General features: G+C 42.5%; 1 protein-coding gene across 4 annotated transcripts in view; it reads right to left on the bottom strand.

Annotated features, from left to right (window-relative positions):
- FER (FER tyrosine kinase) overlaps positions 1-25,604 on the bottom strand; it is a 485,813-nt gene that overhangs the window by 385,655 nt on the left and 74,554 nt on the right. For all 4 annotated transcript variants that reach the window (XM_069752566.1, XM_069752558.1, XM_069752574.1 and 1 more), the window contains exon 4: positions 21,494-21,771. In XM_069752566.1, the coding sequence (XP_069608667.1) occupies positions 21,494-21,700 (207 nt within the window). In that variant the 5' untranslated portion in view covers positions 21,701-21,771. The remainder of the gene's footprint in view (positions 1-21,493; positions 21,772-25,604) is intronic.

Here is a 25,604-nt window from a genome sequence, read left to right as displayed (position 1 = left end):
AAGACCCCTATGAAGCACCACGTCCGACCTCTCTAACCGTTTCAGCGATTACAAATAGACTTTATCCAGCTGCCAAAAAGTAATGGGTATGAGTATGTGTTGGTATGTGTGGACATGTTCTCGGGGTGGCCAGAGGCCTATCCAGTTCGGAAGGCTTCAGCTAAAAACACTGCTGTAAAGCTAGTTGCCGAACTGATACCCCGTTACGGTCTCCCTGAAGTGATCGAGTCAGATAGGGGTACTCATTTCACTGGAGAAATATTTCAAAATGTACTGAAAATGTTGGGTGTTGAAAGTCAGTTACACACTCCGTACCATCCTCAAAGTTCTGGTAAGGTGGAACGCATAAATGGAACTTTAAAATTAAAAATACAGAAAGCCATGGCTGAAACAGGAAAGCCTTGGACAGAATGCCTTCCACTGGCCCTTTACTCAATACGCAATACCCCAAGGGGTAAGACTAAACTGTCTCCATATGAAATTTTGTTTGGCAGAACTGCCAATTTAGGATGTTATTTTCCACAGCAACTTGTGTTAAATATTGAGTCATTGACTTCTTATGTGCAAAATCTTCAGAAACAATTAACTAAGGTGCATGCACAAGTTTTTGCTTCCCTTCCAGATCCTGACAACACAGAAGGAAGTCACAAGTTGGAACCAGGTGATCAAGTCTATGTAAAAAGACACACCAGAAAGGCTCTAGAACCAAGGTTTGACGGACCCTTCCAAGTCCTGTTGACAACACCTACATCAGTCAAGCTTGAAGGAAAGGCATCATGGATACATGCAAGCCATTGCAAGAAAAGCAGTATAAACTCATGATATTGATGTTAATAATGATAACCTCAACGGAGGCGTGGGATAGACTGAATTCTCTAGCCCCTTTGAACAATAGATTCGTACAACATCATAGAAAATTAGTGCATGACTTGTTAAACAATACACAAACCCTGACAGATTGTTGGATCTGTACCCATTCGCCGGTATCAGCCACAAGTATACCTTTTCTAGCAGTTCCCGTATTAGCAGAAGAAATATTCGCTTGGCCTAATTGTTCAGACAACCTGGCCAACAACCAAATTGGTAATGCTAGGCTGTGGAATACTACAATCGCCATACCAATTGTGGGATGGGTAGAATTTCCTTGGTGGCAGGGTAATCTCTCAGGGAGTAACACACATCTACAATATTTAGCATTTAGGGGAGGAAAATGGGTACCTAGAAATAAGACTGGATTAACTAATTTAGGACAGGTCCCCATAGAAAATCTACAGCTTAGTTTCAGTACAACCGTCCCCCCCTCTGATGCTTTCAAACCTGTAGTATTGGAAAGATACATACATAATAGAAAATGGAAACATTCTAAATTGTTCCCCCAAGGTGATGCAAACAGTTGTACAAGTAAGCTGGGGAACCTGGTTTGTAATAAATCCGATGAGTATATCAAAGGAATGCCTGTATGTGGGAATCCCGCAGCCGGGTACTGTAGCCCCTTGGGACAAAAACCCTCTTGGTGTATGCTTCAGAATGTATCTAGATTTGTGGACTTGGCTCACAGATTGGTATTGCAGCACTCAGCTCTATGGGATCTGCCTGAAGGTACATTTTGGATATGCGGAGAAGGAGCATATAAATGGCTTCCCGTAGGTATAAAGGGTACTTGTACATTAGGACGCCTAACCCCGGCTACATTCATAATTTCAAATAAACAAGTGAATATGCAAGCCGTGCCCAAGCACACACTGTATAAAAGAGCTGCAGATAACTCACCACGTCCCTCGGGGAGGCCACATATAGTACAAATGGGAATTCCTAACAAAATTGCTAGTACCATTTTTATTTATCCTATGTTAACACAGATGTGGGATAAATTAGTTAGAGCCACGGATTATCTAGATGATCAGATCTGGGATATATTGGATATACTAAACACTAGTATAGCTGTACAGAATCAGCTTATAATAGTCACTAACCAACATACCCTGGTATTGGATTACCTAACTGCCTCACAAGGGGGTATGTGTCAAATCATCGGACCCACCTGCTGTCATTATATAGACCCGAATAGTACTATGAGTATGACATTTAAATTAAAGGACGTACAACGACTCAGAGATCAGTATGACAAAGACAATGACCAGAATAAGGATAGCTGGTGGTCAGATACCTTTTCTTTTCTTAACCCAGCCAACTGGTTCAGAGGAATCGGTGGGTGGGTTGCTGGGATTATGCAGAGCATAATACATATAGTTATGATTATTGTAGTCATATACGTACTATTCCAGATTGTGCTCAAGAGTATCTCAGTATGCACAGATAAACTTTGTGTAATAGATGCAAGAGTATAAAGTTTTTTTTTTCCTTCTTCTCTTATGTTATCCTTTGCTAATACTGATTATTGCGCTTATTTTGCTATCCCTTTGTAATATCTGTACTTATTGCAAAACAAAGAAAAGGTTGCGAGAGTTAAATGGAAGAATTAATACTAGATTTGATTCTCTTATTGAATACAAGCATGTACATGTGTAATACCAAATAAAGGCTTTGTCTTTGGCCCTGTGGTAATAAAATAAATAAAAGAAAATGTCAAAGGGGGGAATTGTGGAGATCAGACTGAACTAAAGGAATCCATCTTGTCTTCTTCCTGAGAAATCTCGCTTACAACAAGATACATTTCTGCTGACTTGACATTTCCTTTTATGGAAGTAATCATGTGTGCATTCCTTCTTTCAATAGCAGCCTTTCATTCACCTTCCAGATGATGTAACTTTCTACTGATAAAGACTGGTATAGATTGTTTATGTAAGAGATAGTGAAATATGAGCGCTTGTGCGCATGTCTGTAAAAGAATAATTCTTTTCTATATAAAGGAAGGGCAAAGCCCAGAGAGAGAGATGTGCTCCTGGGCTTCCCCTGTATATGATCACACAATACCTTGTTTGCGTGTCATTTACTCAGGATCCCTACCTCTAGTAAGCCAGGGACTGAGAAGGACTTAACACAGGTATATACTATATACAGGAGGACATGACATACAGGTATATGCTATATATAGAAGATGACATGCAGGTATATACTATATGCAGGAGGAGATGACACTCAGATATATACTGTATACAGGGGAGATGACACAGGTATATACTATATACAGGAGGAGATGACATACAGGTATATGCTATACATAGATGATATGCAGGTATATACTATATGCAGGAGGAGATGACACTCAGATATATACTATATACAGGGGAGATGACACAGAGGTATATACTATATACAGGAGGAGATGACATACAGGTATAGAATATATATAGAAGGAGATGACTTTCAGGTATATACTATATATAGGGGAGATGACACACAGCAGGTATATACTATATACAGGGGAGATGACATACAGGTATATACTATATACAGGAGATGACATACAGATGTATACTATATATAAGGGAGATGACAAACATGTATATACTGAGGTGATGAGGTGAAAATGAGAGGTGTGAGGTGAAAATGAAAAGGTGTGAGTGCAAAATGAGAGAAGTGAGGAAAAATAGTGGAGTGATCAGAAAATGACAGATGTGAGGTTGAAATGACAAGTTTTAGGGGGGAATGAGAGGAGTGAGGGAGAAAATGAGAGGTGTGAGGGAGAAAATGAGAGATATGAGGGGGAAAATGAAAGATGTGATTGGGAAAATGAGAGGCGTGATGGGAAAATAAGAGAAGTGAGGTGCTATAACTAACCACAGATATTTACTATGCCCAGGCAACGCCGGGCTCTTCAGCTAGTCTAATATATAAAGCTGAATGTGTATGTGTGTATGTCCGGGATTGGTATCTGCACAGTCGCAGCTACAGCCACAAAATTTTGCACAGTCACACGTCTGGACCCCGAGAGCATCATAGGCTATGTTGTGAGGTGACATTTTAACCCCGCGCTTTCCAATTCACCAAACAATCTTGCCCCTATCTACATAATGGGAAAAAATGAGAGGAAAAGTGTAGGAGGCAAATTGACAGCTGCCAGATGTGAACAAGGGGGACTTAAAGAATGAGAGCGATGGCGCCAAAGAGTATATACCGTACAGTTGCTAAGGTGGGGCCCCGACATGGGATACTCACCACACATGGGGATATGAGCACACACAAAATGCGCCACACACTACCACGTGCTTGGACACATATAACACACTCCGCACACATTTCACCACAAATACACCAACCTCGCCACATAAAAGTCGAAACACAAAAGTCGCCACTCAAAACTCGCCACGCGCAGAACTCGCCACATGCAAAAACTAGGCTCTTGCAAAACTCGCCACAAGTGCAAAACTCACCTCATGGAAAACTCGCCACACTGAAAACTTGCACACGCGGAAAAATTGCCACATGCACAAAAGTTGCAACACATGCAAAAGTTGCCTCACACAAAACTTGCACATACTCAAAAGGCACCACACATAAAACTCGCCACGCGCAAAACTCGCCATGCGCAAAACTTGCTGCACACAACTTGCTACACTAACCTGTCACATGCAACTCGACACACAAAAAGTTGCTACACGCATGTTGCCACACAAAACTCATCTCACAAAAGTCGCTACATGCATGTCGCCACACGCAACTCAACACACACAACTTGACAAACGAAACTCGCCCTAAAACACACACAAGTCTGGTATTATCCTTCAAAAATAAAAATATGATTAATAAGCAGACAAACTACAACAAATGTACCATATAGGAAATATGGCAGCTGTCAGTCACATGACCTGTCTATTATGTGTATGTGTGAGCTAATATATACTGCCAGGGGGAGAGCTTCCTGTTGGCTGGGGATTTATCAGGCTGCCAATTTAGCTTACAAATACTGAGGTAAAAATACTGAGCAAATAACGTGTGAACGAGGTCTAATACAGGAGGAGATGACACACAGGTATATACTATATACAGGGGAGATGACACACAGATATATACTATATACAGGAGAGATGACACACAGGTATATACTATATAGAGGAGGAGATGACATACAGGTACATATATATACATGAGGAGATGACATACAGGTATATACTATATACAGGAGCAGATGACCTACAGGTATATACTATATACAGGAGGAGATGACATACAGGTATATGCTATATATAGAAGATGACATGCAGGTATATACTATATACAGGAGGAGATGACACACAGATATATACTATATACAGGGGAGATGACACAGGTATATACTATATACAGGAGGAGATGACATACAGGTATAGAATATATATAGAAGGAGATTACATTCAGGTATATACTATATATAGGGGAGATGACACACAGCAGGTATATACTATATACAGGGTAGATGACATACAGGTATATACTATATACAGGAGATGACATACAGATGTATACTATATATAAGGGAGATGACAAACATGTATATACTGAGGTGATGAGGTGAAAATGAGAGGTGTGAGGTGAAAATGAAAAGGTGTGAGTGCAAAATGAGAGGAGTGAGGAAAAATAGTGGAGTGATCAGAAAATGACAGATGTGAGGTTGAAATGACAAGTGTTAGGGGGAATGAGAGGAGTGAGGGAGAAAATGAGAGATGTGAGGGGGAAAATGAAAGATGTGATTGGGAAAATGAGAGACGTGATGGGAAAATAAGAGAAGTCAGGTGCTATAACTAACCACAGATATTTACTATGCCCAGGCAACGCTGGGCTCTTCAGCTAGTCTAATATATAAGCTGAATGTGTGTGTGTATGTCCGGGATTGGTATCTGCACCGTCGCAGCTACAGCCACAAAATTTTACACAGTCACACGTCTGGACCCCGATAGCGTCATAGGCTATGTTGTGAGGCGAAATTTTAACCTCGCGCGTTCCAATTCATCAAACAATTTTGCCCCTATCTACATAATGGGGAAAAAGTGAAAGGAAAAGTGTTGGAGGCAAATTGTCAGCTGCCAGATGTGAACAAGGGGGACTTAAAGAATGAGAGCGATGGCGCCAAAGAGTATATACCATACAGTTGCTAAGGTGGGGCCCCGACATGGGATACTCACCACACACGGGGATATGAACACACACACAAAATGCGCCACATACTACCACGTGCTTGAGCACATAAACCACCCTCAGCACACATTTCACCACACATACACCAACCTCGCCACATAAAAGTCGCCGCTCAAAACTCGCCACGCGCAAAACATGCCACATGCAAACTAGGCTCACGCAAAACTCGCCACACGTGCAAAACTCACCTCATGGAAAACTCGCCACACACAAAACTTGCACACGCGGAAAAATTGCCACATACACAAAAGTTGCAATACATGCAAAAGTTGCCTCACACAAAACTTGCACATACTCAAAACGCACCACACATAAAACTCGCCACGTGCAAAACTCGCTATGCGCAAAACTTGCTGCACACAACTTGTTACACTAACCTGTCACATGCAACTCGACACACAAAAAGTTGCTACACGCATGTCGCCACACAAAACTCATCTCACAAAAGTCGCTACATGCATGTCGCCACATGCAACTCCTCACACACAACTTGACACATGAAACTCGCCCTAAAACACACACAAGTCTGGTATTATCCTTCAAAAATAAAAATCGGATTAATAAGCAGACAAACTACAAGAGCAACAAATGTACCATATAGGAAATACGGCAGCTGTCAGTCACATGACCTGTCTATTATGTGTATGTGTGAGCTAATATATACTGCCAGGGGGGAGTGCTTCCTGTTGGCTGGGGATTTATCAGGCTGCCAATTTAGCTTACAAATACTGAGGTAAAAATACTGACCAAATAACGTGTGAACGCGGTCTAATACAGGAGGAGATGACATACAGATATATACTATATACAGGAGAGATGACACATAGGTATATACTATATACAGGGGAGATGACACACAGGTATATACTATATGCAGAAGGAGATGACATATAGGTCTATACTATATACAGGGGAGATGACACAGATATATACTATATACAGGAGGAGATGACACAGGTATATACTATATACAGGAGGAGATGACACAGGTATATACTATATACAGGAGGAGATGACATACAGGTATATACTATATACAGGAGGAGATGACACACTGGTATATACTATATACAGGGGAGATGACATACAGGTACATACTATATACAAAGGAGATGACACACGTATATACTATATACAGGGGAGATGACACACAGGTATATAATATATACAGGAGATGACACAGGTATATACTATATACAGGAGGAGATGACACACATATATACTATATACAGGGGAGATGACACACAGATATATACTATATACAGGAGAGATGACATGCAGGTATATACTATATACAGGTGGAGATGACATACAGGTACATATTATATACAGGAGGAGATGACACACAGATATATACTATATACAGGAGGAGATGACACACGTATATACTATATACAGAAGATGACACACAGGTATATACTATGCTCCGTACAGTCACTAGCCCCATATAGTGCTGCACAAGTGTTATGGCCCCATAAGATGCTCCATACAGTCACTTGCCCCTTATAGTGCTGCACAAGTGTTATGGCCCCATAAGATGCTCCATACAGCCACTTGCCCCTTATAGTGCTGCACAAGTGTTATGGCCCCATAAGATGCTCCGTTTAGTCACTTGCCCCTTATAATGCTGCACAAGCGTTATGGCCCCATAAGATGCTCCGTATAGTCACTTGCCCCTTATAATGCTGCACAAGCGTTATGGCCCCATAAGATCCTCCGCACAGCCACTTGCCCCATATAGTGCTGCACAAGACTTATGGCCCCATAAGATGCTCCGTACAGCCACTTGCCCCATATGCTTTTGCTGCGATAAAAAAAAAAATCACATACTCACCTCTCTTCGCTCAGGACCCCCGGCACTGGCAATATTTACCTGCTCCTTGTGCGGCTCCGTCTTCGGCACTGACGTTCAGCAGAGGGCGCGCACTGACTACGTCACCGCGCCCTCTGACCTGAGCGTCACAGCCACTGAAGACGGAGCCGCACTGGAACGAGGAGAGGTAAATATCGCCCAGCTCTCCCCTCCCCGTATACTCACCTACTGCTGGTGCTGCGTCCCTGCTTCTTCCACCGCTGCATCTTCTTCCTGTATTGAGCGGTCACAGTTACCGCTCATTACAGAAATGAATATGCAGCTCCACCTCTATGGGAGGTGGAGCCGCATATTCATTTCTGTAATGAGCGGTACCATGTGACCGCTCAGTGCAGGAAGAATCTGCAGCGCTGGAAGAAGCAGGGACGTCCAGGGACCGCGCCGGGAGTAGGTAAGTATAATACTACAGAATCTGCCGCCACTCTCTTCTGCCACCTGAGCCAAAGAGCTCAAATCGCCTCATGGTAGCAGCGTCACTGCATACAGGTGTATACTATATATAAGGGAGATGACAAACATGTATGTACTGAGGGGAAAATGAGAGGAGTGAGGGAAAATAGTGGAGTGATCGGAAAATGACAGATGTGAGGTCGAAATGACAAGTGTTAGGGGGGAATGAGAGGAGTGAGGGGGAAAATGAGAGGTGTAAGGGAGAAAATGAGAGGCGTGAGGGGGAAAATGAGAGGCGTGATGGGAAAATAAGAGAAGTGAGGTGCTATAACTAACCACTGATAATTACTATGCCCAGGCAACGCCAGGCTCTTCAGCTAGTCTACTATATAAAGCTGAATGTGTGTGTGTGTGTGTGTGTGTGTGTGTGTATGTGTGTATGTCCGGGATTGGCATCTGCACCGTCGCAGCTACAGCCACAAAATTTTGCAGTCACACGTCTGGACCCCGAGAGCGTCATAGGCTATATTGTGAGGCGAAATTTTAACCCCGCGCGTTCCAATTCACCAAACAATTTTGCCCCTATCTACATAATGGGGAAAAAAGTGAAAGGAAAAGTGTTGGAAGTGTCGCAGCTACAGCAACAAAATTTTGCACAGTCACACGTCTGGACCCGGAGAGCGTCATAGGCTATATTGTGAGGCGAAATTTTAACCCCGCGCGTTCCAATTCACCAAACAATTTTGCCCCTATCTACATAACGGGGAAAAGAGTGAAAGGAAAAGTGTTGGAGAAGTCGCAGCTACAGCCACAAAATTTTGCACAGTCACACGTCTGGACCCCGAGAGCGTCATAGGCTATATTGTGAGGCAAAATTTTAACCCTGCGCGTTCCAATTCACCAATTTTGCCCCTATCTACATAATGGGGAAAAAAGTGAAAGGAAAAGTGTTGGAAGCGTCGCAGCTACAGCAACAAAATTTTGCAAAGTCACACGTCTGGACCCCGAGAGCATCATAGGCTATGTTGTGAGGTGAAATTTTAACCCCGCGCTTTCCAATTCACCAAACAATTTTGCCCCTATCTTCATAATGGGAAAAAATGAAAGGAAAAGTGTAGGAGGCAAATTGACAGCTGCCAGATGTGAACAAGGGGGACTTAAAGAGTGAGAGCGATGGCGCCAAAGAGTATATACCGTACAGTTGCTAAGGTGGGGCCTCGACATGGGATACTCACCACACACGGGGATATGAACACACACAAAATGCGCCACACACTACCACGTGCTTGAACACATATTACCCTCAGCACACATTTCACCACAAATACACCAACCTCGCCACATAAAAGTCAAAACACAAAAGTCGCAACTCAAAACTCGCCACGCGCAGAACTCGCCACATGCAAAAACTAGGCTCTTGCAAAACTCGCCACAAGTGCAAAATTCTCCTCATTAAAAACTCACCACACGCAAAACTTGCACACGCGGAAAAATTGCCACATGCACAAAAGTTGCAACACATGCAAAAGTTGCCTCACACAAAACTTGCACATACTCAAAAGGCACTACACATAATACCGCAACGCGCAAAACTCGCCATGTGCAAAACTTGCTGCACACAACTTGCTACACTAACCTGTCACATGTAACTCGACACACAAAAAGTTGCTACACGCATGTTGCTACACAAAACTCATCTCACAAAAGTCGCTACATGCATGTCGCCACACGCAACTCAACACACACAACTTGACAAACGAAACTCGCCCTAAAACACACACAAGTCTGGTATTATCCTTCAAAAATAAAAATCTGATTAATAAGCAGACAAACTACAACAATTGCACCATATAGGAAATACGGCAGCTGTCAGTCACATGACCTGTCTATTATGTGTATGTGTGAGCTAATATATACTGCCAGGGGGAGGGCTTCCTGTTGGCTGGGGATTTATCAGGCTGCCAATTTAGCTTACAAATACTGAGGTAAAAATACTGAGCAAATAACGTGTGAACGAGGTCTAATACAGGAGGAGATGACACACAGGTATATACTATATACAGGGGAGATGACACAGATATATACTATATACAGGAGAGATGACACACAGGTATATACTATATAGAGGAGATGACATATAGGTACATATATATACAGGAGGAGATGACATACAGGTATATACTATATACAGGAGGAGATGACATACAGGTATATGCTATATATAGAAGATGACATGCAGGTATATACTATATGCAGGAGGAGATGACACTCAGATATAAACTGTATACAGGGGAGATGACACACAGGTATATACTATATACAGGAGGAGATGACATACAGGTATATGCTATATATAGAAGATGACATGCAGGTATATACTATATGCAGGAGGAGATGACACTAAGATATATACTATATACAGGGGAGATGACACACAGGTATATACTATATACAGGAGGAGATGACATACAGGTATATACTATATATAGAAGGAGATGACATTCAGGTATATACTATATATAGGGAAGATGACACACAGCAGGTATATACTATATACAGGGGAGATGACATACAGGTATATACTATATACAGGAGATGACATACAGATGTATACTATATATAAGGGAGATGACAAACATGTATATACTGAGGTGATGAGGTGAAAATGAGAGGTGTGAGGTGAAAATGAAAAGGTGTGAGTGCAAAATGAGAGAAGTGAGGAAAAATAGTGGAGTGATCAGAAAATGACAGATGTGAGGTTGAAATGACAAGTGTTAGGGGGGAATGAGAGGAGTGAGGGAGAAAATGAGAGGTGTGAGGGAGAAAATGAGAGATGTGAGGGGGAAAATGAAAGATGTGATTGGGAAAATGAGAGGCGTGATGGGAAAATAAGAGAAGTGAGGTGCTATAACTAACCACAGATATTTACTATGCCCAGGCAACGCCGGGCTCTTCAGCTAGTATCAAATAAAATAAGTAAATGGACATTTTAGATCCGATCATACTACAGCGCAGGTATCACATTAATCAGTGTAACAGAGCCAACCTGACACTGTCTGTAGGTTACTGAGCACAATCCTGCTGACCGGTTCCATTTAAAGGGGTTCACCGTATGTATATTGATAACCCATCCTTAGGATAGCTTGTCAGGCTTGTTAAAATGTTGCTGTCTTTAGGAGTATGGCGGAATAAAGGTTTTCTTCAACTTTGGCAACTCCCTTGTAAGAATCATCCTTCTCCTGGAATATTTTTTCAATGCTTGCATCCAGCAGGCTCCAGAGCTAATATTAGCTGATCCATTTGGGTATCGTGTATCATCATCATCATGACTGACCAGCCTCTTTAAAATTTGGATTCATCAATAAGTAAACAACTTTTTGCTTGCGGTCGGTGAATGGAAACTACAAAAGCCATCCATATTATAACCAACACAGCAAAGTACTTATTCACTTAAAAGTTTTTGTCATGAAAACAACTTCTGTCTATACACCCTATTATGGCATAGGGATCACAGCGTTCCGGTGATGTCACAGCAATCTCTATGGCAGAGGTGGAAGCAGCATGCACAGACAGATTTGGGATCTGTACATAAGGATCATATTTTTTCTACTAACGAGATTACTAATAATGCAAAAAAAAATGTAAAAAAAAAAAAAAAAAGACAAACACAAACCATGATGAAAATATTCCCAGTTCATACACAGTAGCAGATATCAAATATTATGACAGATCAGGATGACAGCCCACCTTTGACTAACCAATATTTAGGAAGTATCACAACAGAGCAACTTAGCCATTTCACAGAAAAAAAATCTAAATAAAAAACATCATCTTGCAAGTGCACCCTAGGAGAGTAAGCTTCCTAAAAGTCCATGTCTAATCCTTCAATGAGCCTTGACGGAGCCCATCTTATTCTGCAGATTTGTCTCCCACAAAGCATTGTCAGCAGGCCTCCATACCAGCTGGTCTCTTTAGGACGTCCCGTACTTCCCCAAACGTTACGTTGGCTGAAGAGAAATAAACAGTAGGCCCATGTGACAGCATGACCTCTTCCCAGCCACATCGCCTCCTCCTTACTGTACAGAAAATAATCTTGCCACAAGGGAAATTAGGATCTGAAAATGTCATGTATAAGGTCATTATCTGTTGGGCTTGCAAGACAAGTGAAAGAAACTCCAGAAATTACTTACATATATGGACGGATTTCTGTTGACAAATTGTACAATTCTTTGTATTTTGGTTGTAATAAAAATCACAAAACCTGGACCCCGTGAAATTCTAAAGAAGTATGCGGAGATCACTGAAAGCCATGCCACAGCCACGATAAGCATCTACAGTAGTCCCCGACGATCCAATTTGCACAAGTGTGTGTCAAGATAATATAAATATGCCATATTTTGAGGATACCCCCCTAGAAGGTTCCATGGCTTTTCAGACACACACTGTGGGCTTTCTGACCCCCCCCCCCCCCTCTTAACACTGCCTAGAAAGCTCTTCTTTTCACTGCTCCCTCCTCCCTTCCCCCTGCATGCAGCTGTAATGTGAAACCAGTGTGCTGGGAGCAGGCCTACTCAGCTTTGTGTAAGAGCATGGTCGGGAAGCATTCCCTTTGTTCTCTTAAACTGGTATATAATCGCGCAGTTTAGGTCTGGAAGCAGGACAAATACATTTTTGGCCTCTGCATCAGCCGGGCCATCACCCAGTGCGTTTTCGAATTTCCCGTACCCTTGGTATCCAAGAAACGAATTTCTGATTAACCGCGTTGTATAGCCAGGTCATGTTTGGTCTTAATAGAATGCTAATCTCAAAACAAGAACAATGGTAATTCCGTCGTCGCGACACGAGGTTGCATCCTGGAGCTATGGCAGATATGAATGTTCTGTAACTCTGAGTCCCTCTGAGAAAGTAAGAGTGCATTCCATAACTCAGCCCACTCAGTGATGTCACAACCAAGGGTATAACAGTGAGAGCTCATTTTTCACTAGCTTTTGTCCAAGGAACTAGCCAAGAGACACACATCTGTGATGCATTGGGACATATGCTCCCCTTCCCCCCAACTGCATGGTCAGCCATGATATGAGAAAACTAAGTCTATTTTCTTCCTTTAATCCCTTTTTATTTTGTAATCGTCTGTAAATACATAATTGTCTCATTTTAGAATATCTTTTTACGCTTTTGTGAACACTGCCTACCTTTTGGAGTATAATATATAAAATTACTAGCTTCGTTTCTCCTTGCTCTATAACGTACTTACACGTCCTCTGAAGTAAATTACGCTACTAATTGGGTTGGCTCCTGAACCATTATTAATTAATTGAACCAAAAGAAAAGAAACATGCAGAAACGCAGGGATCACAAAAATATAACAAAATTTATTAATAACATGTCACAAGCCACATATATAAATTTAAAAACACTTAAAAAGAATCCACAAACAAAAATAATACAAGTTAACCCACGAAAAACCACATAGGATTACCAGCCCCCGCCTCCCTCCCCCCCTAGAGCAGAGCCCTTCCTGCTAATAGTGAAACGACAAATACCACCAAGCAATGTCTAGCCCTATAGCTGATACTCATATAGGTACCCACAGATACACAGATGAATAGTAATTTCCAATATGAGGAAAAAGAATACTAATAAGATAGTAGGTCAAATAGAGATGAAGCTATTGCAAAGCCCAAAGGGAAATATAGATACCACTATATAAAACCCTAGACACAGATAATTATAGTGCCCCTTTTAATGGACAGGCTCATCTTCATGGTCAAGGTTCAATCATACCGCTCAGGAGGACATGAAAGGAGGAGAGAGCTGGTTCCCACGTGGTCAACCCGACGCGTGTCGTCACAAGAGTGACTTCATCAGGGGTAACAAGGATAATGTGGCTAGCATACACTGGATTATATAGTACTTACTCATTTGTTGATCACTTACAGCTGTAAGAGGATTGTTTGCAAGGCACCAAGCGCCTCCACACGGTCTCAGACCATCAGCGTTCCGGAAGTCATAACTGCGCAAGTCCCGGTGGTCACCTAGGTAACGTGACTACATCATCCGTCACGTACATATATATATATATATATATATATATATATATATATATATATATATATATATATAAAGCCCACACCATGGAGACCTGTACCAAAAAATGCGGCAATGTCTAACCGGTTCCCACACTCAAGGCACCCGCACCACTACTAGTATGTCGCCCCCGAGTATTGCCGATCAAGACACCCGGGCATACAGCATCCCTGCGCATGACCGGAAGTGGCCCGTGTCCCCGTAGCGAAATGGTTGCCCTGACCACGCACCAACAAACCCCTTGTGCGCACACTCCAGTCCAACTCCGCAGATCCGGCACCCAAACTCACAGCCCACAGGTATAACGAAAAGGGGGACAAACACCGGGACGGTGCGCCGCCGCGGCGGGGGTCATTTAAAAAGGTCTGGGAGACAGGGCTTTTGCAGTGTTCTGGGATTTTAATGGACATGCTTATTGAACATGATCAAACGCTCCTAACAAAAATAAAGGAGGATATTAAAATCAGTGAAAGTAAACTTGAGGCTTTTGATAAGGAAACGCTGGTCAACCCTTTCCTTGTAAGATTGAAGAAGACACTGGATGAGTTTGAGAAAAATATTATCAGTGGGAAGAGGAATAAATTTTATAGGGATAAAATGGACTTTGGTAAAGATCAAGCTTTCAAGTGGGTACATCATGGTAACAGACGGTACTCTAGCAAAATCCAAATAGGAACTAGTGGCAATGGATCTGTGCAACCGCCCAGATGTGAACTGTCGTCCAGTGATTTTTTATCCTCAGACATGAGCGACCCGGAGGGAGCCGTAGGCGGCGTAGGAGGAGGAGGGGGAGACATAAGTCACGGACCCACACGACAAAAAGGCAAGAATCGTCACAACTGGTCACCAATACACAAGAGAGAGACGAGATTCAATCGGAGGCGATAGCCCCGGAAAAAATGTCAACATACTCCAAGACTGAAGAACTTCAAATTATTAACCTCTCCTCTTACATTTTGTCGGACTCAGAAAAATCTGTATTGATGAAAGGACTATCATTTCCACCTACGAATCCCTTAGACAAATTCACGCTAGTAAAAGACTTGTATCTGTTTTGTCGGAAGATGACGTTTAAACTTCTGTATCATAAACCCTCTCTGGTGGACTCACTCCCTGAAGACGAGAGACAGACCTTTAGGGACCTCCTGGAACTGCTACAGGAAAACGAGAGCATACCAGACCGGACCAGGTTTGCCAGAAGGTCTCCTTCACAGGTGACACCATCGCTCTCACTCTTTCCAGCTGTACAAATTTTTTTTGAGAGTGTCTGCAGGGATATTGAAGATCTAAGACTGGATAGCCTAAGACACAACAATCTAAGCATTGAAGAGAAGAGAGCCTTGAAGGAGTTGTGTAATAACACAGAGTTCCTGGTCCGTGAAGCAGATAAGGGAGGGAATGTTGTTCTTTGGCCTCATGAAATGTATTCCACATTAACAACTACCATGTCCTTCCCTCAGACCCTACGTGGGTTTTTAAGGGCAAATTGGATCATCTCATAAAAGAGGCCACTAGAGAAGGTATTCTGAATAAAAGGGAAGCGGAATTTCTTGTTACTCACCATCCGGTGGTTCCCATGTTTTATATATTGCCGAAAGTCCACAAGTCAATTGACAGGCCCCCGGGGAGGCTGATAGTATCTGGTATTGGTGGCATTATGGAAAGACCCTGCATTTACCTAGACCACTTCCTGCAACCTTTGGCCCTCTCCTTGGACTCTTACATAAGGGACTCAGCACACTTGATGATGCATCTTGAAAATTTGACGGTTCCGGAGGGTACCCTGTTGGTGGGTTTGGATGTTGAATCCTTGTATACGAGCATAACCCACGATCTTGGTATCCAAGCAGTCTCCTTCTACCTGAATAAACATCATGGGAACGGTGAGCATAACTTCTTCCTACTGGAATTGTTGCATTTTGTCTTGGATAAGAACTATTTCGTCTTTGATAGAAAATATTATAGACAAATTTCCGGGACCGCGATGGGGGCGCGGTGTGCGCCCTCCTATGCGAACCTCTTTTTGGGGTGGTGGGAGGAGACTGTGGTGTACCAACATGTAATGTTCTTGAGTAACATTGCCACTTGGCGACGGTATATAGATGACGTGGTGTTTTTGTGGACAGGGTCACATTCTGCATGTGAGGAATTTATTCAGGATCTGAACTCAAATTTGCTCAACATTAAATTGACTTCTGTTATCTCCCCACATACCATAGACTTTTTGGATATCAAGCTTACCTTAGAAGGAAACTGTGTCTCCTCCTGCCTCTATCGGAAATTGACAGCCACGAATAACCTTCTTCATTATTCTAGTTTTCATCCGACACATCTGAAGAATGGGATCCCTAAAGGTCAGTTTTTGAGACTCCGTAGGAACTGTACCTCAACTGATGACTTTTTAAGACTGGCGGGAGACCTTACCACACGTTTTACCAGCAGGCAATACCCGCGGAAAATTGTATCTCGGGGCTTTCAGGCGGCAAAACAAAGAGATAGATCCAGCCTCTTTGGTCAGCAGGAGCGTGAACTAATGCAACCACTCTGTCTGATAACCACCTATAACAACCAGTGGTCTGAGGTATATAGAATTTTGAATAAAAATTGGAATATCCTTCTTAGTGAGCCAAAATTGGCATTACACATTACACCGTCCCCTAAAGTAGTGGCAAGAAGAGCAACTAATTTAAAAGACCATTTGTGCCATAGCCACTATCAACGCCCCAAGAGCAGACTAAGAACGGGACAGAGGATTAGGGGCACTTTTCCTTGTGGGGGGTGCAATGTGTGCCAATTTATGATTGCACGAGAGGAAATCTCGATCAGTGTATTACCATCTCCACTTAAATGTAACTTTTATTTCAACTGCAGGTCGACCAATCTCGTGTATGTGTTACTATGTGATTGCCCTAAACTTTATGTGGGCCAGACATCCCAACAATTGAGGAGGAGGTGTCAGCAGCATATCTCGAATATCAATATGGCCAGACAGGACCTCTCAAGGGGGAAGAAACTTACATCAGTGGCAAGACACTTCTTGGAAGTACATGGTGGTAACCCTAGAGGCCTCAAAGTGATGGGACTTGAGAATGTTAACGACACCATCAGAGGAGGCAACTTGACCAATCAATTGTTGCGATGTGAATCCAAATGGATCTACAGACTTAAGAGTCTCGCACCAAGAGGACTGAATGAGGAACTTCTATTTACGGGATTCTATAAACAACTTTAAGATGCATGTGTTTCTCTGTCTTCTCTCTTCCATTAGGTTTTGTATGTTATGTTTGATGTTTAAGATTCTGCTTGAATAAGTAGCATCGTGACAAAACCTTTGAGTCAGTTTGGACATAGTTGCACTATTGTAACATCCTATGGTGGGGGCTATAGCTGGGGAAGTACCTTGGGTCAATTTTACCTACCGCCGCATTGATAGCATTTTATGTCTTAGCGGATCGACCGGCAAATTGTGATGGTGTATTGGTTTCTTGTCACCCCTATTGGGTACGAGGTATTTGTATAGAAGATAGAAGATTAAAAGGAAGAGAAATGTGTGGGTTTTGCGGTTTGAAGTCTACCTTGCAGGGTTTCCCCCTTTTATGACCTACATTTATATTACGCGATAGTTAGGTCCTGTGGATTAATGGGATTCAATGAGGCAACTAGACCCATTTTTATGGATCTTTGGGTATCTATCTATGTTTACTCTTTGGCTATTGATTTGATGTTAATGAGGGACCGTATGAGTCGTGACTCACTGTATGTCTATTGTTTCCACCTGTATTTTGCGTTTTGGACCTATATGTGCCTTCGTTAGGGGGCTCTATGAGTCCGATAGGAGGAGCCTATGACATCAGGTTATCCTATTGAATTTAGCGGTGTCTATAGAGTTGTTATTGTTTCATTTGGGATGTTTTATTTTACCTCCGCTTGGGGGCTCTAGGAGTCCGATAGGAGGAGCATATGACACTAGGTTGCCCCATTGAATCAAGCGGTGTCTACCCAGCTGGTATCTTTGAATCTGGGCCAATTGTGGGCGGTGCGCTTGCGCGATGGGGCCCGTCGCGGCGGCGCACCGTCCCGGTGTTTGTCCCCCTTTTCGTTATACCTGCGGGCTGTGAGTTTGGGTGCCGGATCTGCGGAGTTGGACTGGAGTGTGCGACATACTAGTAGTGGTGCGGGTGCCTTGAGTGTGGGAACCGGTTAGACATTGCTGCATTTTTTGGTACAGGTCTCCATGGTGTGGGCTTATATATATATATATATATATATATATATATATATATATATATATATATATATATATATATATATATATATATAATAATAATAATAATTTTTATTTATATAGCGCCAACATATTCCGCAGCGCTTTACAAATTATAGAGGGGACTTGTACATACAATAGACATTACAGCATAACAGAAATACAGTTCAAAACAGATACCAAGAGGAGTGAGGGCCCTGCTCGTAAGCTTACAAACTATGAGGAAAAGGGGAGACACGAGAGGTGGATGGTAACAATTGCTATAGTTATTCGGACCAGCCATAGTGTAAGGCTTGGGTGTTCATGTAAAGCTGCATGAACCAGTTAATTAATTTTTTTTTTTTTTTTTTAATATAGGCCACACAGGGATCGTTAGGTTAATGCATTGAGGCGGTAGGCCAGTCTGAACAAATGAGTTTTTAGGGCACGCTTAAAACTGTGGGGATTGGGGATTAATCGTATTATCCTAGGTAGTGCATTCCAAAGAATCGGCGCAGCACGTGTAAAGTCTTGGAGACGGGAGTGGGAGGTTCTGATTATTGAGGATGCTAACCTGAGGTCATCAGCGGAGCGGAGGGCACGGGTAGGGTGGTAGACTGAGACCAGAGAGGAGATGTAGGGTGGTGCTGAGCCATGGAGTGCTTTGTGGATGAGGGTAGTAGTTTTGTACTGGATTCTTGAGTGGATGGGTAACCAGTGTAATGACTGGCACAAGGTAGAGGCATCGGTGTAACGGTTGGTGAGGAATATGATCCTGGCAGCAGCATTCAGGACAGATTGGAGCGGGGAGAGTTTGGTAAGAGGGAGGCCGATTAGTAGAGAGTTACAATAGTCCAGACGAGAATGAATAAGTGAAACAGTAAGAGTTTTTGCAGAGTCGAAAGTAAGAAAAGGGCGAATTCTAGAAATGTTTTTGAGATGCAGGTAAGAAGAGCGAGCCAGTGATCGGATGTGGGGGGTGAATGAAAGGTCAGAATCAAGGATGACCCCAAGGCAGCGGGCATGTTGCTTTGGAGTAATGGTGGAACCGCAAACGGAGATGGCAATGTCAGGCAAAGGTAGGTTAGTAGAGGGAGAAAACACGAGGAGTTCAGTTTTTGACAGGTTTAGTTTCAGATAGAGGGAGGACATGATGCTAGAGACAGCGGTAAGACAATCACTGGTGTTTTCTAATAAGGCAGGCGTGAGATCAGGAGAAGAAGTGTATAGTTGGGTGTCGTCAGCATAGAGATGGTACTGGAAGCCAAATCTACTGATTGTTTGTCCAATAGGGGCAGTATACAAAGAGAAGAGGAGGGGGCCTAGGACTGATCCTTGAGGAACCCCAACAGTAAGGGGAAGGTGAGAGGAGGAGGAACCAGCGAAACATACAGTGAAGGATCGGTCAGAGAGATAGGAGGAGAACCAGGAGAGAACGGTGTCCTTCACGTATATATATATACGTGACGGATGATGTAGTCACGTTACCTAGGTGACCACCGGGACTTGCGCAGTTATGACTTCCGGAACGCTGATGGTCTGAGACCGTGTGGAGGCGCTTGGTGCCTTGCAAACAATCCTCTTACAGCTGTAAGTGATCAACAAATGAGTAAGTACTATATAATCCAGTGTATGCTAGCCACATTATCCTTGTTACCCCTGATGAAGTCACTCTTGTGACGACACGCGTCGGGTTGACCACGTGGGAACCAGCTCTCTCCTCCTTTCATGTCCTCCTGAGCGGTATGATTGAACCTTGACCATTTAAGATGAGCCTGTCCATTAAAAGGGGCACTAAAATTATCTGTGTCTAGGGTTTTATATAGTGGTATCTATATTTCCCTTTGGGCTTTGCAATAGCTTCGTCTCTATTTGACCTACTATCTTATTAGTATTCTTTTTCCTCATATTGGAAATTACTATTCATCTGTGTATCTGTGGGTACCTATATGAGTATCAGCTATAGGGCTAGACATTGCTTGGTGGTATTTGTCGTTTCACTATTAGCAGGAAGGGCTCTGCTCTAGGGGGGGAGGGAGGCGGGGGCTGGTAATCCTATGTGGTTTTTCGTGGGTTAACTTGTATTATTTTTGTTTGTGGATTCTTTTTAAGTGTTTTTAAATTTATATATGTGGCTTGTGACATGTTATTAATACATTTTGTTATATTTTTGTGATCCCTGCGTTTCTGCATGTTTCTTTTCTTTTGGTTCTATGTGTCTGGTGTTTGACATGCAGCAGGTTGAACACTGTCATTAAAATATTGGATGGTGCCCTCTTTGTAGTAGTTTACTATTATTAATTAATTAACAGGAGTTGGTGGCAGCGGAATTGTCCTGTGCTGGTGGGTAACGCTGGTAGTGACGGGACAGGGTTTTTATAGTGTATTGCTCTGCTGCGGCTGGGATTAATTATATCACCCTCACTGCAGTGTGTGCCCCAAGGCCAGTACATAGCAGGGAGCCTTTCTGGCGACTAATTATCCTAGGTGCAGTTCCTTGATTGACCTGAGGGTAAGGGGGCGCCAGAGAGCTGCGAGTTCCAAACCGGAACTGGGAAGTGGGATATAAATAAATCCCCTTCAGAAAAGAATCGGGGGCAACAAAACAAACCCGGTTCATGACATATTGGTGTCAGCGGTGAGGATGATAAAAATATTCCCCCTGGGATTCCTGACTGTGTGTCCTAATTCTTACAAATTGGGAGACATGGAGTAAAGAAGCATTGGCATGTTGGATTTTACAATTAGAACACATGCAGGCACGGTTGAGCCAAGCAGGCGGCAGGAATAGCTGCCATTGTCCGGCAGCTAGACAACACACTTACCTTGGATACACTGCTGATGTAATCAAGCTGAGGGGCACTTTCCTTATCAACTTGGTTGCACAGATTTTGCAGAGTGGAGGCATAATCCTTGTCACTTTTAATTCTCAAAGCCATGAATTTCTTCACAGTTTCCAGGAGACGCAGCTCCCAATCTTGAAGCTTTAGTAAAGCCTCATGTGAAAACTTAAGATCCATGCCAAACCCCATCTTCACTAAGGCACTTAGATGGTCTGGTCTTGACTGGAGAAATATCTTTTGGTCACCACATGCCCGAATGTCTGAAAGAAAATGAAATATCATAGTAAAAAAGTTGTACAACTACATGGGCTTTACAAATAGGAGAATTGTCTCACAGTGTTTAATACATGTATGATGCAATATTACTAATTATACAATCAGGATTCACAGGGAAGTCCCAAGTTACGCAAAGCGTGAAATACACCTCTGGACCACAACCACTACATTCACTTCATATGCCAACAAAGACCTGAGGTAGCTGTCGGGAAAATTGCCATTTCGCCAGACACCACCATGCACACTCGGCAATGTGTTAAGGGCACCGTACACATTAAATTTATGTCTGCCAAATCCATAGATGACGGAATAATGAGCTGACAAAAAACTGATTGGCACTTCCAAGCTAATGTGAACAGGTGTATACTAGGAGCAGCTACCTCCATTTAAAATACACAAAATATATTAGCTCTCTGACCGAGCACTCCGCTCTTCAGCATGTGGTGGATTTTAATTGCAACAGGGCCCTACCTACCCATAAAATCAGACTTGAAAGAGAGGTATTCACATCTACCCAGGAATTCAGACTTCAGTCTTGGAGAGGTATTTACACTATGTTAGGACCCAGCAGTTCTGAGACCACCTTGTCGTTGGCTGATGGGCATGCATGAATTGGCCAAATTATGTGCTAAGTGTCTCATTTTTTTTTTTAGTATCCAGAAACCGTATTGCTTTTCGTAGATGTGGAGGAGGAGACAAATCAGGCATGTACAATTTTGGACTGATGATCCTTTTGGTTTCCCAGAGAGATAATGGGCAGAGGAGTCTAGCAGTGCCTCTCTCACAGAGGATAGAGGAGTACCCAGCCAAGCAGGGCCCCTGTGTATAGGGAGTTGGAAGAGATTGCTGAACAATATGTTGAACCACTCGGCCAACAGTTACCAATTTCTACAGGTCCCTTAATTGATACTTTTAATAAGGGAAAAATAGAAAGTCGCTGTCAGACGCTCAAGGCATACAGTTTATCTCCTTTTTTTTAAAAAAACACACAAAAAACTACCAATTAAAATTAAATGCTTATCCCTTTTCTCCTCCAACACATGAAATCAAAAGGCCCCAAAATAGAACAGACAATATAAGCGATAGATGTGAAATTGTGGAGACCATCTTTAGTGTGTACTGTCAGCTTCAATATCCATTGCTGTCCATTTTTAATTACATGGACCCATATTAGTCAATGAGGCCATTCACACATCAGTTTTGTTCATTGACCCATGTGGCCAATCTGAGAAAAACTCACCACATTATTGAAATCCACTGTTCCAAATATGCAGTTTGCAGACTGCAGATTGAGGAAGATCTGTAACCAGATTTCACAAAGGTTTCCTTTTTTTTTTTTTTTTTTTTTTTTTTTTAAAGTGCAAGAGGAACAGACTGCTAAATAGGACTTGGCCGCAGACAGACAAACGTCTGCATACACAGCAGCCAGGGTCAGATGGGTGGGAAGAGGCAGGAGAGCGCACCCCTTGGGAATTATTACTCAGCCCTCTATATTCCACCATCATTCTGGTAAGACAAGCACCACAATAGTTTTTGTACGTTTTGTTGCAGCAGAACGGGTCAGTCTCTGTAATAAGCTTTCCTCATATCGGTCAGTGCTGTTGAGGAAGACCTGAACTACACGGTTAAGGAAACAATGTAGACCAACAAGCTGTAAGGAATAAAAAACAAAAGTTTATTGAGACAAAAAAGGGGGAAAAGGGCAAAAATATGATACTAACAAGACAGCGTGTACCTGCCAAGTACACAGGTGACCAATAGTGGCTGACAAATCAAAAAGCTGTAAAAATCATTACTTATGGCAAATGCAGACAAGGCGACAAGTCAATATGAATTAATATCAGCCAGCAGCTGTCCTCATAGCCTTTGCTGGTTATTAATTATAAGGGTACCCCACGTCTTTTTTTTTTTTTTGGGGGGGGGGGGGAGTCCCCCATTTTAATACCCAGAAAAGGTTAAGTATACAGCTGTGCGCTGATATTAACCCCTTCATGACCCAGACTATTTTGACCTTATTAACCTGGCTATTTTTTGCAATTCTGACCAGTGTCCCTTTATGAGGTAATAACTCAGGAACGCTTCAACATATCCTAGTGATTCTGAGACTGTTTTTTCGTGACATATTGGGCTTCATGTTATTAGTAAATTTAGGACGATAATTTTTGCGTTTATTTGTAAAAGAAAAATCGGAAAATTGGTGAAAATTTTGAAAATTTCACAATTTTCAAATTTTTTAATTTTTATTCTGTTAAACCAGAGAGTTATGTGGCACAATATAGTTAATAAATTACATATCCCACATGTCTACTTTCCATCAGCACAATTTTGGAACCAAATTTTTTTTTTGCTAGGAAGTTATAAGGGTTAAAATTTGACCAACGATTTCTCATTTTTACAACAAAATTTACAAAACCATTTCTTTAGGAACCACCTCACATTTGAAGTCAGTTTGAGGGGTCTATATGGCTGAATATACCCAAAAGTGACACCATTCTAAAAACTGCACCCCTCAAGGTGCTCAAAACCACATTCAAGAAGTTTATTAACCCTTCAGGTGCTTCATTTAACTTTTTAGTTACAAAAATGATCTTTTAGCAACATTTTTTTTATTTTCCCTAGGGTAAAAGGAAAAAACTGGACCCCGAAAGTTGTTGTCCAATTTGTTCTGAGTACGCTGATACCTCATATGTGGGGGTGGGGGGGACCACTGTTTGGGCACACGGCAGGGCTCGGAAGGGAAGGAGCGCCATTTGATTTTTTGAATAAAAAATTGGCTTTAATCATTAGCGAACACCATGTCGCTTTTGGAGAGCCCCTGTGTGCCTTAACATTGGAGCTTCCCCACAAGTGACCCCATTTTGGACACTAGACCCCCCAAGGAACTTATCTAGATGCCTAGTGAGCACTTTAAAGCCCCAGGTGCTTCACAAATTGATCCGTAAAAATGACCAAAAAGTTCTTTTAGCTTCAATTTTTTTCATTTTCACATGGGCAACAGGATAAAATGTATTCTAAAATTTGTTGGGCAATTTCTCCTGAGTCCACCGATACCTCACATGTGGGGGTAAACCACTGTTTGGGCACACGGCAAGGCTCGGAAGGGAAGGAGCACCATTTGACTTTTGAATGAAAAATTAGCTCCAATCGTTAGCGGACACCATGTTGAATTTGAAGAGCCACTGATGTGCCTAAACATTGAAGCTCCCCCATAAGTGACCCCATTTTGGAAACTAGACCTCCCAAGAAACTAATCTAGATGTGTGGTGAGCACTTTGAACCTCCAAGTGCTTCACAGAAGTTTAAAATGCAGAGCCGTGAAAATAAAAAATACTTTTTCTTTCCTCAAAAATGATTTTTTAGCCCGCAATTTTTTATTTTCACAAGGGTAACAGGAGAAATTGGACCCCAAAAGTTGTTGTCCAGTTTGTCCTGAGTATGCTGGTATCCCATATGTGGGGTAAACCACTGTTTGGGCACACATTGGGGCTCAGAAGGGAGGGAGCACCATTTGTCTTTTCCACAGCAAGATTGGCTGGAATCAATGGTGGCGCCATGTCGCGTTTGGAGACCCCTGATGTGCTTAAACAGCGGAAACCCCTCAATTCTAACCCCAACATACCCCTAATCCTAACTCTAACCATGACCCTAATCACAAACCTAACCCCAACACATCTCTAACCCCAACCCTAACCACAAGCCTAACCCTAACCCCAACACACCCCTAACCCCCTAATCTTAACCCTAATTCCAACCCTAACCCTAATTCCAACCCTAAGGCTATGTGCCCACGCTGCAGATTTGTGTTTTAAAAAATCCG

The sequence above is a fragment of the Ranitomeya imitator genome, chromosome 1 (genome assembly GCF_032444005.1).
Source record: "Ranitomeya imitator isolate aRanImi1 chromosome 1, aRanImi1.pri, whole genome shotgun sequence".
Lineage (NCBI taxonomy): Eukaryota > Metazoa > Chordata > Amphibia > Anura > Dendrobatidae > Ranitomeya > Ranitomeya imitator.
This window is presented reverse-complemented; position numbering and strand designations above follow the sequence as displayed.